Source organism: Aquarana catesbeiana, linkage group LG04 (assembly GCF_042186555.1).
Source record: "Aquarana catesbeiana isolate 2022-GZ linkage group LG04, ASM4218655v1, whole genome shotgun sequence".
Classification (NCBI taxonomy): domain Eukaryota; kingdom Metazoa; phylum Chordata; class Amphibia; order Anura; family Ranidae; genus Aquarana; species Aquarana catesbeiana.
In genome coordinates, this window is record NC_133327.1 from 196,397,403 (window position 1) to 196,412,861 (window position 15,459).

General features: G+C 42.0%; 1 protein-coding gene across 3 annotated transcripts in view; it reads left to right on the forward strand.

Moving 5' to 3' along the window:
- KCNAB1 (potassium voltage-gated channel subfamily A regulatory beta subunit 1) overlaps nt 1-15,459 on the forward strand; it is a 564,258-nt gene that overhangs the window by 529,215 nt on the left and 19,584 nt on the right. For all 3 annotated transcript variants that reach the window (XM_073626075.1, XM_073626076.1, XM_073626077.1), the window contains exons 9-11: nt 8,697-8,782; nt 10,537-10,657; nt 12,080-12,174. In XM_073626075.1, coding sequence (XP_073482176.1) covers nt 8,697-8,782; nt 10,537-10,657; nt 12,080-12,174 — 302 coding nt within the window. The remainder of the gene's footprint in view (nt 1-8,696; nt 8,783-10,536; nt 10,658-12,079; nt 12,175-15,459) is intronic.

Sequence of the window (15,459 nt, forward strand, 5' to 3'; positions counted from 1 at the left end):
TAGATTATTCCGGCCAGCTTGGTGGGATTGTGGGAGTGACACACCCGCTACACATGCATGTTTGCTCCTGAGCTGGCCTGTGTGCATCCATAGACACACTCAACATGCCTTCTCATAGGAGTTTGACTGACAGCAGTAGGAGCCTGTGAGAGGTATAGTATAATACTGCTTTAAGAATCCAAAATGTACAACGGTGCCATATCCACTCACTTTTAGCATGCAGAATCTTATACCATCTTATCCCCACTGTGCAGGTATTACCAAGCCCACTAATCACCATGTGGTCACTCCATGCACCTTACCAAATATTAGGATATAAATACTCTTTTCCACAAAATACTTGTCACCAGAACTCTTCCTGGTTCTCAATCCCTCAGTGTCAGAAATCCCCCATGCAAAGACACTTCAAATGGGCCCATAGCAGTGTTGCCAACCTCCCACAGCATTTTTTACTGACAAAACATGCAAAATTTGCTGGTGGAGCACATTTTTTACTGACAACCTGAAAAAAAATTACAGAACTCCTATAACAGTGGAAACACTGACAATACCCATAACAAGTCATTTGCCTGGTTTACTCTTTAAAAGTCAAACACAGCATGACAAATTATCAGCCTCTGATATTGCCAGACAGTTGTAAAAATCACAGATTTTTACAAGCTGTCCGTACATTTACTGACCGTTGGCAACCCTGGCCCATAGTGCTTGGTAACACTTGCACAGTGGAAATAAGATGGCATAAGATTCTGCACGCTAAATGTAAGTGGATATGGCACCGTTGCACATTTTGGATTCTTTGGTATTACACTATATATGTCATTTTTGTTTTCAAAGGTTTTTTCATATATACATATATACTTTTTCTCACTGCCAAGTCTCCCAAGAGTAAACATCATCCCCCTCAGTCCCGCGAGCGGCACCGTCTTGTGACAGCGCATGCGCTGTCCATCGGTCTCCAAGGAGACAAAAATAAACAACTCCCGCTCTCTCCTCCTCAGTCCCTTCAGCAGCGCAACCTTTTTTTGTGAGCTGAGCGCATGTGCGGTTGCCCCCGCATAGCTGTTAGGAAACTCCACCAGTGACTACTATGCCGGCCAGCCAGCATAGTGTTGAAGATCCTTGGAAGGGCATTTTGTGGACTGGGGTGTGCGGTCCTGCTGATAGGTTATGGACCTTCTACGGCCTTGTCCAGCTCTCCTAGCTGGACTAGCGCTTATTTTATAATTGCGTATAAATGTATGATAGAATACATTTTGTATGTTGGTTCTAGACATGAGCTTGGTGTCCTCCAAACTCTCCAACCCAAACTCCAAATGTCTGCTTTTTTGTACTCCAATGAGCTATGGGCTCACAGAAGCTGGCAGGGCTGGGAATGACCTGGCTCGCAGCTCACTGGAGTACAAAAAAGTGGGATTTCAAAATTCCAGTTAGAGATGAGTTCTGTGGACATCCAAGCTCCTCTGTAGTTGGTTCTTTTCCTGATATCTGATCACCGAATGTTTTCCATAATGGTATAAAGAAGATCGAATAGAGTAGAAATAGCAAAGTCAAATTGGGATCTTTTGCGACTCTTTCCAAATTCCAGAACATTCCTGATGCACATGAGAAGTCATTACATTGCAAGGCAACCCACAATAAATACAAATAGAAAATAGATATTGAATATAAATATCCATAAATAGGGAATATCTTTATATAATTATTATTACCACTACAGTCTCTATTACTCTGGTTGTTGCTTGGTAAATGGAACATTACACCACAAACGGTGATCATGTGATGACTTGCGTCAGTCAAGTACAAAGCACATATGACTTTCTCTCATCTCTGTGTCACGTAGAATGATTTTGATCAGCGTGTGTTGTAGAAGTGCTGAACTGTGCTTTGTCAGTACAGTTATGGATGGCTGGAGATCTCTGCGAATGAGCGTTCACAGCGAGCTGTAATGTGATAATATGAACAGACATGATAACAGGAATGGCCAGAACAATCAATTGGCTAGGGCTCCAGCACAGGATTTATTACGCTGTGCAGCTTCTCGGCTCACAGCTCCTAGCAATGCATGAGTGACAGGTGCATAAACCGGCTCCCACAAGGACATCTTAACTCCTCTCCTGTGCAAGCTGAACTTGTAACAGCTCCTTTGGTATTCTGTCTAATATCTGCAGGAAGTGCACAGGAAATAGGAACAGTGGGAAATGATACAATATCTTATGGTAACGAGTCTGATTTTAACAAGGGTCACTTGAGGACCCTTACATATGTCCATGGTTGCATTATATGCTGGAACAGGATACATTTATGTGAAATGTTTGTTTAATCTGCATTATTTGCTGATCTGAGCAGAACAGTTTATATGAGATGTAATGCATTTTATATAGAAGTGTTGTTGTTATTAGTAATTATTTGTAATACTAAGTCTCTCTCTCTCTGTATTCATTTTAATTTCAAAATTGATTTAATTTTTGTACTAGCACGTTATTTATTTAAAAAACTACAGTATACTTTAAGGTCTTCATTTTTAAACATCCCACTGTTCTCTATGGGGCGTTCGGATGGAAACGGACCACCTGTCCATTTCTATCCAACTACCATCCAATCAGATCTACCGGACGGATGGGCAAGTACTTTTTCACCACTTTATTGGGCTTGATCTTTCTTCTCCCTTTTGTTTCTCTCTCTAAGTTTCGCTGCATTTGTTTAGTTATGCTTATTATACAGGGCATCCACTTATTGCAATTACCTGTTACCGTCTGCATTTTCCCCCACTCTCTCTTTTTTCAAAGTGGGGACAGACGATCTGTATACAGGATTATGGTCCTCTATTATATAAGATGACCAACATATACGTATTTCTATACTGATCGATAGCATAGCTTCTATTAAATCAATCTCTCTGCTGAAGCGTGTATCTTTTATATTTAGTATTAATTGAAGTAAATATTTATTATGGCTTATACCTTCCCAACTAGATAATACCCTTCTTTGGCACCCCCGGTCTTTTCCTAGACCCAGTTGGGTTGCTTTTAATTACACCATACCTTTACCACATTGTTAACACTATTTCAGGTGCTACCTTCCCACCTCACTGCCCCTTGCCCCCTCCCCCCCCATCTCTGGGTCCTTTTTATCTATCCCTGGCAGGACTTACACATTATAGCATCTACACATCATCCCACTCCCCACTTCCCCATCCCCTCACCCCATTTTCCCCTCCCCCTCTTCCCTCCCTTCCCCCCCCTCCCTCACTTCCCTCTCCCTCTCACTCCCACCCACCACCCCATAGCCCCATGTTTACCTTGGACCTCACACTTACATTCCTTCCTTTTTTCACTGGGCAGAGATTGGTCCCATGGCTCTGTCGCTGGGCTCTTCCCGGCCAGCTCCTCTGTGTGCAGCTCAGTGTCCGTCTTCCTAGTTTGGCTCAACATCAAGTCGCAGGTAAACATCTCCTACTGAGTGGCAGATGAACATTGGGTTTGGACTTTCAATGGCATTTTTTCTGAGTGCACCTTTGTTGTACCTCTGTCTCTCAACAAACATCCACTGAGGAAGCCCTAGAGGGTGAAACAAGTCGGGATACTATTGCTGAGTGACTTTTTCCATCATTTAACTAGATGTGTACTGATATCTGCGTAAAATATGTATAGCCAATACAATTTTTTAAAATTTGTCTTATGTCTAATAAATTTTGATATATTTTTACTTTGGTGTACTATTAGTAATTCTTTTTGCCTGGCACCCAAAAAATCCCACCAAATCATTTGTCTATCTATACATACTATCCAGGGATGGTGGTGCCTTTTTTGTTGACACTGTCACCTATCCATACCAACCAGTATTTGGGTGTAGCTTGTTTATGGGTGACATATTCTCTGTTCCTGAGAATGTAAATGATGCCAAGGTTATACACTAAGAGGGTATACAGTGTACAGTGATCTTCTACCGATCTGTCTTGTTTAGAAAGGTTCACTTTACACCTGGAGTTACACCATTAGCTAGTATAAGGACTCTTTCTAAACTACAACTATTATCTTTGGGGCAGGTTATTATTTATATTTGTTTTTACATACTAACTGTAAAAAGCTAAGTGAAAAAGATCTGTTCTTTGTCCTCTGGAGATAGGTATTTAAAGAAGGGGCATAAAAATAAACACTGCCATTTACTATGAATTAAACAATGTGTCGCTTGGATGAGTACCGGGATCTGTTTGTTATAATTATGAATACAAACCACGAGTTCATGGCAATAGTAGCACCAGTCATACATTTACCCCTTTGATGTCAGTAATTAGAAAATCATAAGAATGGTTACTGCACATTTAACGGTTTAACATAAAATGAATGCCTTTGTGTTCCATCCATTTATAGATAACCAGTGACAGGATAACTGACATCTGGGAGTCTAATACCCTGGGCAGTGTTAAGGGAAGATTTTGTAATCACGTCCAATGCATACTGTGATGTTTTCAGCTCATGGGGATTTATACTTTCAGTAAGCTTTTAATTTAAAGCAGAAAGTTCCTGTTCTAATACTACTGCTGTAAAAATGGTCAATACCTTAAAGATGGGGTAGGCAACCTTCGAGAGATGGAGATCTACTTGAACAACACTGATGGAGTCATAGATCACTGGGCACAGTGTCCTGTTAGGGCCAGTTCTCACCAGAACGTGGTGCCAGAAAGGCATGTTCCATGAGTGTTTCCTGCACCAAGTTCAAAACACACTGCCTTTATGAACTACCAGGTCGCAAGCACAGTGTGTTTGTGGACACAAGATCGCATGGTACCTAGACATGTGCATTTGTTTTCGTCCAAATGCATTTTCGTCCGAATTTCAGGCATTTTCGTTATCGTTTTAACAAACGATAACGAAAGTGCAGAATGTTCGAAAAACGAAAGATCCGACATAAACAAATGCTTTATTTTCTTTTTCGTTGCTACAACAGTTCGATATAGATAGGAGATTCGACATGATGATGACAATAACAATCTGTGTCCATCAAACCTGTGGTCGAATGTGCCTAACCTTAACTCTATTAGTCCAAGATTATTCTACATAGAGAGAAAAGATTCGACATAGAGAGAAAAGATTTGACGTAGAGGAGAAAAGATTCGACGTAGGGGAGGAAAGATTCGACGTAGGGGAGAAAAGATTTGATGTAGGGGAGAAAAAATAAATAAAAATAATGATGATGATGAATGTTATTGGCTGATTGTAACCAAAGAGGAGGAGCAGTAAAATAGCTAGAACTAAGTACACACGTACTTTGGCTTATGGTGTCTGTTGAAAGTTCTAAGAAGATTTGACGGAGCAGGTAAACTATACGGCGTCGTACAGTTTAGCTGCTCGGTTGAATCTTCTTTGAACATTCAACAGACACCTTAAGCCTTCAATGACAGATTCGACCGTAATTTGGATTTTCGGGCGAATGCAATTTTTAAGGAAAAACAAAATTAATAAAAACGAATTTCAGGAGTAACTAAAAAAATTTATTTTTCGGACGAAAACGAAATTCCGAAACGAAATATTTCAGTGTGCACATGTCTAATGGTACCGCAATATCATGAAATTTGGCTCAGTGCATTTTTGAAAGTAGTGTATGTAGTACTTTTTGTGCAGTCTGATGCTATTTGCAGGCAGGGCCAGATTTACATCTCAGAAGCTTATAGGTAGGGAATTTTTTGCTTCTGTGTTCCATCAGGGAAATTTCTCTTTAACCACTTCTGGACCGCCGCACGCCGATATACGTCCTCACTTTGAGGATGGATTTCGTTATGGCAGCAGCTAGCTGCCATAACGCCGGTATTGCCGCGTTTGGCTGGCTGTCCGGTACAAGATAAAAGTGGTCTCTGAGGCGGATTCGCCGCAAGATCACTTTTATCGGTGGCGGGAAAGGGGCCCCCCCTCCCGCCGTGATCCGGTGCCCCCCGCCGCTTACCGGAGCCGTCAGCAGTGGCAGAGGCAATCGGATCCTTCCCGTGGCTGTGCATGGAGACAAGTGAGGGGAAGATGGCCCCCACCCGTCTCCATGACACTGCAGGGTGGAAGCGACATCAAAACGTCACTTCCGCTCATAGCTCTTAAAGGGCGATTTTTGTTTTTTCATTTTTTAAATGACAATTTTTTTTTTTATTGCATTTTAGTGTAAATTTGAGATCTGAGGTCTTTTTGACCACAGATCTCACATTTAAGCGGTCCTGTCATGCTTTGTTCTATTTTTCTATGTTTCCTTGTAATAGGAAAAAAGTGAAAGGTAAAATAAATAAGAAAAAAAAAAATTTTAAATGCATCCCGTCCCGCCGAGCGTGCAGAAGCGAACACATACGTAAGTAGCGCCGCATATGAAAACGGTGTTCAAACCACACATGTGAGGTATCACCACGATCTGTGGAGCGAGAGCAATAATTCTAACCCTAGACTTCCTCTGTAACGCAAAACATGCAACCTGTAGAATTTTTTAAATGTCGCCTATGGAGATTTTTAAGGGTACAAGTTTGTCGCCATTCAACGGGTGGGCGCAGTTTTGAAGCGTGACATGTTGGGTATCAATTTACTCGGTGTAACATTATCTTTCACAATATAAAAAAAAATCGGGGTAACTTTACTGTTGTCTGATTTTTTAATTCAAAAAAGTGTATCTTTTAAAAAAAAAAATGCGCTTGTAAGACCGCTGTGCAAATACGGTGTGACAGAATGTATTGCAACGACCGCCAATTTTTTCTCTATGGTGTTAGAAAAAAAAATTTATAATGTTTGGGGGTTCTAAGTAATTTTCTAGCAAAAAAAAAAATGTTTTTAACTTGTAAACAACACATCTAAAAAAGAAGCCCGGTCCTTAAGTGGTTAATTCCTGTTGCAGAAATGCAGTAGGAAGATAGATAAAACCTCTACAATTCAAGGTGATTTCTGCTCTTAGAAAGATGACACCAGAACATATTTACTACCTCTTGTTCTCAGGATAACGCTAACATTTTGGATTTTCCTTCACTTACTGTCCCAGTGGTCAAATAGAAAGAACGACTCTGCTTAGCAAGAACACATACTGCAGTAAAAAACAAATAGGAGCTCTAACCCTTCCACATGCTATTCAATAGGTCCGCTTATAATGTTTAGACACCCTTCCCCAGCAAAAGTCCCTAGCTCATACTATGTGGTTGATTTACTAAAGGCAAGCAGACTGTTCACTTTGCAAGAGATTTTGCACCTTGCAAGGGAATTTTCCGCAGAGCTTGTGAATGGGGTAAAACTTTGCTTACTTGCATCAACCAATCATGTGCAAGCAGAAATGCTGTTTTTTTTTTTTATTTTCCTTGCATACGATTGGGTATTCTTTACAGGTGCAATTTGGCCACTTTCACTAAATTCTGGGAAAAATTCCCTTGCAAAGAGAACAAACTCTATGTTCAAAAGGTACCTGGCGCCAGCAGCCCCAAGGTGAGATTGATGTCATGCTTCTTTCACCTAGATCCCGGGGAATACAGAGCAACTCATATATCAGGAGAAGATGCAGTGTCTTGCAGTCTATTCATCTGGAGTTCCAGTCTATCCATATCCTCCAATCATCTGCATGGCACACTAAGATTAGAAGAGGAAGGAGCAGTTTTATAAAAGAGTTGCTTAAACACTGACCCAGAACAAGTAGGATGATCAATTAATTTAGAGAAAGGCGAACCCTTCTCTGAGTGCTTGTTCCAGGCCCAAATGTAAGGGTAGCCAAGCAAGCAGTGGTTTCAGAGGAAGGGCTTAGCAATGGCAGTTTCTCTCATGATAGGTTTCCTTTGAACAACAATCTACAATATGCATTATGCTTGTCATTTTTTATATTCTTACTTTACTCAAACTAGATGGAAACAAATGTGTGCTTAAATAAAAATAAATATGCCGCTGTTATGCCTTCTATCATCAGGCGTAATACAAATCATTGAATAGCTGTGTTTGAAACAACACTGCCCCCTTGAGTTCCATATGTCAACTACTGATGTTCTAAGCTGCAAATGAATATTTATGCAGCTCTGTGGGTGCAAGTCAGCAAATAAATGGGGCCAAGAAAATAATAGATTTCAAAAATCATCATAATATATATATATATCATAAATATAGGCAAACTGCAGAGGCCAACGTGTTACTCTGCTGATTACTGAGCGTCTAGTTCTACCATTTAGGTTGAAATGCTTTAATTTTTAAATATTTCTAGCACCAGGAATTTACTCTTTACTGTTATTTTTTAATTATTATAACAAATGCCTTGCTTGTGTCTGGAGATATAAAATAAGCTTAATGTGTAACCTCAACTTTGGGGAAAAAATTATAATTTTATTTGGTGTAATACACGTATGTATGTGGAAAAGATGCAAGAAAATGTGCAAATGCTATTAAAGTAAGGAACCAATAAAAAGCTGTAAGATATATACTATTGCCTTACAAATTGGTTCCTGAGCACATCCCCGCCTTGTTTCCTATAGTATTCTGATAATATTCTAACTGCTAATGTCACTACAACAGACAGCATGCAGAATTTTCTTTTGCCATTTTTATGGAACCCAAGGTCAGTGCAGCAAGATATCTTTAACAAGCTGGGGATAACCAGCTATCTGCAGGTTAGCTTACAGCTTGGCCTACAGTGTCATAATGGAATAATCTCTTACAATTTGTTGTGTTGAATATATTTAATTTCACATTTGTGTTTTTTTCTAGAAATAGTCAGGGCAATGTCCCATGTAATTAATCAAGGGATGGCAATGTACTGGGGGACATCACGCTGGAGTGCGATGGAAATTATGGTAAAGTATGCCTAGAAATTACCTAATACTAAGTAAATAATATTTTTTTTATTTTCTAGTATAGTGAATGATTATATTTTATTTTATGGTGTATTACATTTTTCATACGCATAAATAATTCCAATAAGAAACAATTTAAAATAAAAACTACAATCACTCATGCTATAACTGTATAGATTACATTAGGAGGAACTCTAGATAAACAGTTAAATACAATATTTAAATACCTATAAAATGTTTAAACCTATTTTGCTTGCCAATAGACTAGTAATATTGTTCAGCCAGTCTTCTGATTTGCTTGCATTTTAACAATGAATAGCCAAGTCAGATACATTTTTTTTCTTGGATCAACAATGCAACTTTCATACTCATATCCCTGTATCCTGTAAACTTCTTTTGGACAAAGAATTGCCATAATCACCTCTGAATTATTAGAAAGGAGTTGATGAAGAGAGCATTAAAGTTAAACCAGTTAACCTCCCTGGCGGTATGATTATTTCAGATTTTAGGTGCTGAAAGCGGTACCATTATTTTGCACAGAAATTTGGCATTTTATATTGTAGGCCTGTAATTCTTAGGAATAATTCACTTAAATCTGTCCCAACAAGAGTCTAGTAGACATCCCAGGTATGATAAAGTTTGAAAAAATGAAATAAAAATGTATAATATAATAAATAACTATAAATAATTATAAAAATTAATAATATAATAATAATAAAAATTATTCAATAATGTAATCAAATCAAAAACACTGAAATTTGCTCAGTTGCAGAATTGTCGCTTTCGTTTCGTTTTAGTGTTTGGTGACAGATTTCCCCACAAATCACTATCACTCAATACTGCGAGTGATTCTAATTTATTATCGCAGTTTTCTAGCTGGTCTAAAGCCACTTTTGATGTAAAGGGACAGTTTTGGTTGCTATGGACAATCTCCAGTTTCCTGGCAGAAAGAACAGTATTTACAATATAAAACTGCGTGCAGGACACTGGGCAGACCACTAGGGACAAAGGGGGTGTGACATTATTTGATACAGTACTGTAATCTGTAAGATTACAGTATACTGTATCTACACTGTGTGTTTTACTGTTTGAATTTGCCGCCGAACTCCGTCCCCGTGCGTCGCAACGCTCGCAGGGAACGGAGCTCGGCACTGTGAATCGAGCGAGACACAGCGGCTCGCCGATCACAGCAGGGAGACATTGCAGGATCCAGGGGACAAGGTAAGTAAACTCTTCCTGGATCCTGCGATGCGATCCCGAGTCTGGCTCGGGGATACCGCTTTTGGTATTGAAAATCCACCCCGAGCCAGACTCGGAAATACTGCCAGGGGGGTTAAGCTACATTCACGTGAGCGATTTGTCCCAGTGCCAATTAACAGTGGCAGTAATCGGCTGATTTTTGCTGCTTTTTTTTTCCACCTGTGTGCGGCTAGCTGAAGTCACCAATCCTGTACACATTAATGACAGTTTGGCGGTGGCCGCAGCTATCCATGGCTGTTCGCACAGCCAGTATTCACCTGCGGTGATCACTGGCTGTGCGAACAGCCACGGATAGCTGCGGCCACTGAAGACCAGTCATTAAAGTGTGCAGACTCAGTGGCCACAGGTGGCAAAAACAGCATCAGGAATCAGCAGATTACTGCCTTTGTTATTCACACAGGACCAATTCCCCCATGCAAATGTAGCCTAAGTATAATATAGATAGATATTGAGTACTTACTGCATACAGTAATAATCTAATTTCTTGCTTCTAGGAAGCATATTCAGTAGCCAGACAGTTCAACCTTATACCACCAGTTTGTGAACAAGCAGAATATCATCTCTTTCAAAGAGAGAAGGTGGAAATCCAACTGCCTGAGTTGTATCACAAAATAGGTAAGTCTACAATTGCATGTAAGTCTACAAGTACATGATTGCCCTTTATTGATTGCCAGCATTTGCTACACGTAGTAGCCAATGGTTTGTATCATGTAGTAGCCAGTAATGCTAGTAGCACAGTACTCCAAGTTAGTTCAATTCATCTTTACTACATGCATGTGTAGCAGTCACTATTGATGGCTTAGGGGGCATAGATGGACAACAAAAGCTATTGCAAAAAATATGCACCCAAAGCCTGCTTATGTAGAAAAAACAGGATACAGAAGATATTTTCCAAAAGAGTAAAAGATAAAAACATTATTCCTGCCTAGAAAAAAAAAGATAAAATATTTGCAAATATTTCTTTTTTTTCTATTTTCATTTTTCCTTCTAAAAGGATAATTGTTGGACATACTTATATAATAAATTATCTTTGCAAAGCGCCATGTTACATTACAAATTCTGTCACTTGAAACAAATTGTCAATGACAGAATCTCCACACATCTTTACCTATATCGCTTGCTTGCAGGCTGGACCAGCAAGATATCACTCCATGACTTCTTCCTTGCTATCGATTTCAATTCTTCATCATTCTTGCTAATAAGGAAGATATAATCAAAGGGGTGAACAGCGCTGATCACCAGACATAAATAGGACCCTCAGAGGCAAAGTAAAAGCTTTTTATTATTGTTAAAAAAATAATAAAATGTTCACCAGGGCATACGGCATTCAATTGATGGTCATACAGAGACTTGGATTAAAAAACCGACAGTACCTGGAGGCTGGAGCCGCATGGATGACACAGGGCTTAGGGAAACCCAGCACAAAGCCGTTGGACAAAGAACATCGTTGGTGGGGGGCCCGTCCAGGACCGTAAGGCCAGGGGTCTGATGAAGGGGGAACCAAACTGCAGGCACTGGGACTGTTGGGGCCAGTATACAGCGGCCGCTCACACTGTGTACAAAGCCCGGAAGTGATGTCACAGCCTGGCGGAAGTCAGCCAAGGGAATCCGAAGAGTATGGACAAACCCTGCTGCTGGGGCCAATTAGGAACTGCCGATGCCAAGGGAGCAAAGAGAGTCACATATCGCCGATGGGAGACACTACATATTTCGGGGACATGTCCCTTCTTCAGGTTAGCTGATTAGTCGAATTCTAATTAGGGAGCAATGTTCTTAGAGTAAAGTGGAGTAGTACTTTAGAATCGCCAGTGTGACGTCAGGTGAACACATTCAATACATATTTTGGAATAGCAACAAGGTAGAGTGCATCTTTTTAGTTGCATAACATTCCTTCCTGACCAGAGCAGTGCCAGAGGTACAATATGTGTAATTTTCATAATTTATTGTACACTTCATAATGTTCCTTACAGGATCAGTCTCCTCTAAAATCTGAAGCTGATTATTTACCAGGGAATTTAAAATGGTTCTGTTTTACAGGTGTGGGTGCAATGACATGGTCACCCCTTGCCTGTGGCATTATCTCTGGAAAATATGAGAATGGGGTTCCTGAAAGTACGCGCGCATCACTAAAGGTATTGTGTATGTAAGGGCAAAATAATTTAAAAAAAAAAGAAAATCTCTTCAATACATGCATATTACCTAATTTTCTATTCATTTAAAGACCCTGCAAATACAGAAAAATACCTGTTGATCTGCCAGAAATGGTGAGTGGTGACAGCCTTGCCCAGTTATTTTTTGATAAACCACCCAGTCCTAATGCACAACATAGACTTTAAAGCCGGCCATAGACAATTCCAGACCGTCAGAGATTCTAACCATGTCTGGGTAGGCTGATTGTACCCAAGTTGATCAACTTGGATCAACTTGGGTACAACCAGCCTGTTGGATTTTACATGTGATTATTGCTAGTGGCTATTATAGCCAATAGCAGTGATCACTGTGTTCTTCCAGCGCGGACGGTTTCCGCTGCTGGGAGAGCACAATGGTTCCACAGGAGGGATTCCCCTAACACTGACTGACTGGGGGAATAGAGCGATTTTCTTTCCTGCAACGATGGGCTCCCACTGCTGTCAATCAAAGTCAGTCAGCCAATGGGGAGAGAAAGGGGGTGGGACCAGGCCGCAGCTCCGTGTCTGAATGGACACAGGGAGCTGTGGTGCGGCATGGATGCCTCATAGCAAGCTGCTTGCTGTGGGGGCAATCAACAGGAGGGAGGGGCCAGGAGCACCGAAGAGGGACCCAAAAAGGGGAGGATCCAAGGCCGGCGGTACCACTAGGCAGCCGCCTAGGCCGCAGCCATGACCACTGGTTTCCCTACTCTCCGCCGCGAGGAGGGGGTGCCGGGAGCTTGTCAGTGCCGGGAGCTTTTCCGTAGTCCAGGGTGCAGGAGGAAAGTGTCGGTCTCCTTTCCTCCTTTACTGTCCTCTTCTCCTCCTCTTCTGGACATCATGCCAGCCAGCTCTCCCCCAACACCAGCTCCTTCTTCACCAGGGTCAAGGAGATCCGGTATACTGTCTTCCTCTGGGGGTCCCCCGCTCCATCTGGGGGGTGTGCGGGGTCCAGCAGATACATGTCTGGGGGCGGGGGAAGGGGGCGTAGTGCAGGTCTTGGCTCAGAAGGAAGGAGGGGTACTGTGCGGGGGGCTTCATCCTCTCTCTCCACCTCTCAGTACTCCGAGCTGCCGGCTGTAACCCAATAACCGAGCCGGGGACAGCTCCGATGGGAAGGGCATGATGAGCCGGGAGACCATCGAGCAGAACCCGCAGGAGACTGACCCTTAAGAGAGACAGACACCCGAAGACTGGGAAGGGGAGGAGACACCGTGGAGGCAAGGCCATCTTAACGCACGTGCAGGGGCCCGAGGTGCATGGGGAGCCCCTGAAGTTTTGCCCCCACAGTTTCCAGCAGACTGTGAATGTGGGGAAGCTGCCTGTCAGTAATAATAACAGCTCCACCGGGCACTGGCAAATACAAATGGTATAACGGTAAAATACATGCACAATTTAACAGCCAGCCAGCCATCTTGGAATGGGGCATGCTTAGAGTGCCGTCTGATGACACTTGGTGGCAGACCCTATGTGTAACCATCTCGGGAGCCTGGTATTTTCCCGCTGCCACATGCAGCTCAAAGTGCAGTGCACACAGGGAGACAGATCCGAATATGCGGGGTGTGTGTTATCTCTCCCCCTCCACTGGGAAGCATAAGAGCAGTCGGATCACCTGGAGCTGCACACTGGAGTCACGGATGGCTTTGCTCTTCAGATGGTCATGGTAAGTCTGACTCTTTACTCCTGGATACTATGCCCTTTCCAGGTCACAGAGCTCTGTACCCCCTCCTGTACGCTTCCTCCCTGTACTCTGCCCTCCTGTATTGTGTCCCTCTCCACCCTGTACTCTGCCCTCCTGTACTGTGCCCTTCTCCCTCCTGTACTCTGCCCCCCTGTACTGTGGCCCTCTCTCCCCCTGTACTCTGCTCTCCTCCCCTGTACTCTGCCCTCCTGTACTATGCCACTCTCCCCCCCTGTACTCTGCCCTCTTGTACTGTGCCCCTCTGCCCCCCCTGTACTCTGCCCCCCTGTACTCTGCCCTCCTGTCCCCATGCCCCCCCTGCCCTTCTGTACTGTTCCCTCCTGCTTGTTTCGTACTGTTCCCTCCAGCTTGTTCCGTACTGTTCTCTCCAGCTTGTTCCGTACTGTTCTCTCCTGCTCGTCCCATACCGTTCCCTCCTGCTCGCCCCATACTGTTCCCTCCTGCTCGCCCAGTACTGTTCCCTCCTGCTCGTCCCGTACTGTTCCCTCCTGCTTGCCCCATTTTTTCAGTGACACCACATATGCAGGTGACCCTGTTCACCCATACTGTAGTGACCTGTGTTGTAAACATTTATTTATTTTCGGGGGGGGGGACATCAAGTAACTGGTCTTGCCTAAGGCGCAAATTAGTCTAGCACTGACCCTGGGAGGATCCAGGTTGCTCTGTGCAAATCCACAGCACATAGCAGGTAAGTATAACATGTTTGTTATTTTTAACTAAAAAAAAACAAGACTTTACAATCACGTTAATTATTCCGAAGTCCAAGATAACAAATAGGAAGGCTAATTAGTTTCCTTGGGATAACACAGGAAGTGTGCAAAAGACAAGGGAAAGCCCTGAATTTCTGACATGCCAACAGGTATTTTTTTAAAATTTATTGAACAGATATAACAAAATGCTTTAACGGTATATTTAACAGACCAAAAGAGAGCAAATAAGAGAAGTTAATTGTTTAAGTTCATTGTTCGGGTTTACATACACTTTATCAAAGTACCTCCTATGTCCAGTCAAACTACTGTAGAATAGGGTAAATCTTTGCTATAGAAGATGGTTACTTTGAATCCTCATAAAATGTTTTCATAGTTCTTCTAAATTAAAAGAATTACCCATTAGTTTGTGATCATAACATTAGTTCAATTACCATGCAGCACATAGCAGCAGCTGTGGAAAATAGTGAAAATATCTACAGACATTTTTATGTAACCTCATAAAGCAAAATGTTAATTTAACATTCTCGATGAATCTGCCAGTCCATATGTACTCTGTAAGCAGAGAATCAGCTGGGAACACATGCATTTTAGATGTCTGATGAAAACAAGTGTTCACTGTAAAACAAACAGCCTTACTATCACTGGGAGCTCTCTGAGGTACATTTTGAAGGGTACAGCTGTTTAATGTAAGACAGGCTGAAAGGTGTGCCTTATTAAAATTCTGGTTTTCTTGCTATTAATGTTTTAGTCATTTTTGTTTATTTAATTTACCTCTCTGAAGGCATCAGAATCACTAGGCTTGGCACATGGACGCCCTTCTTGTGTTAAAAGAAGGGG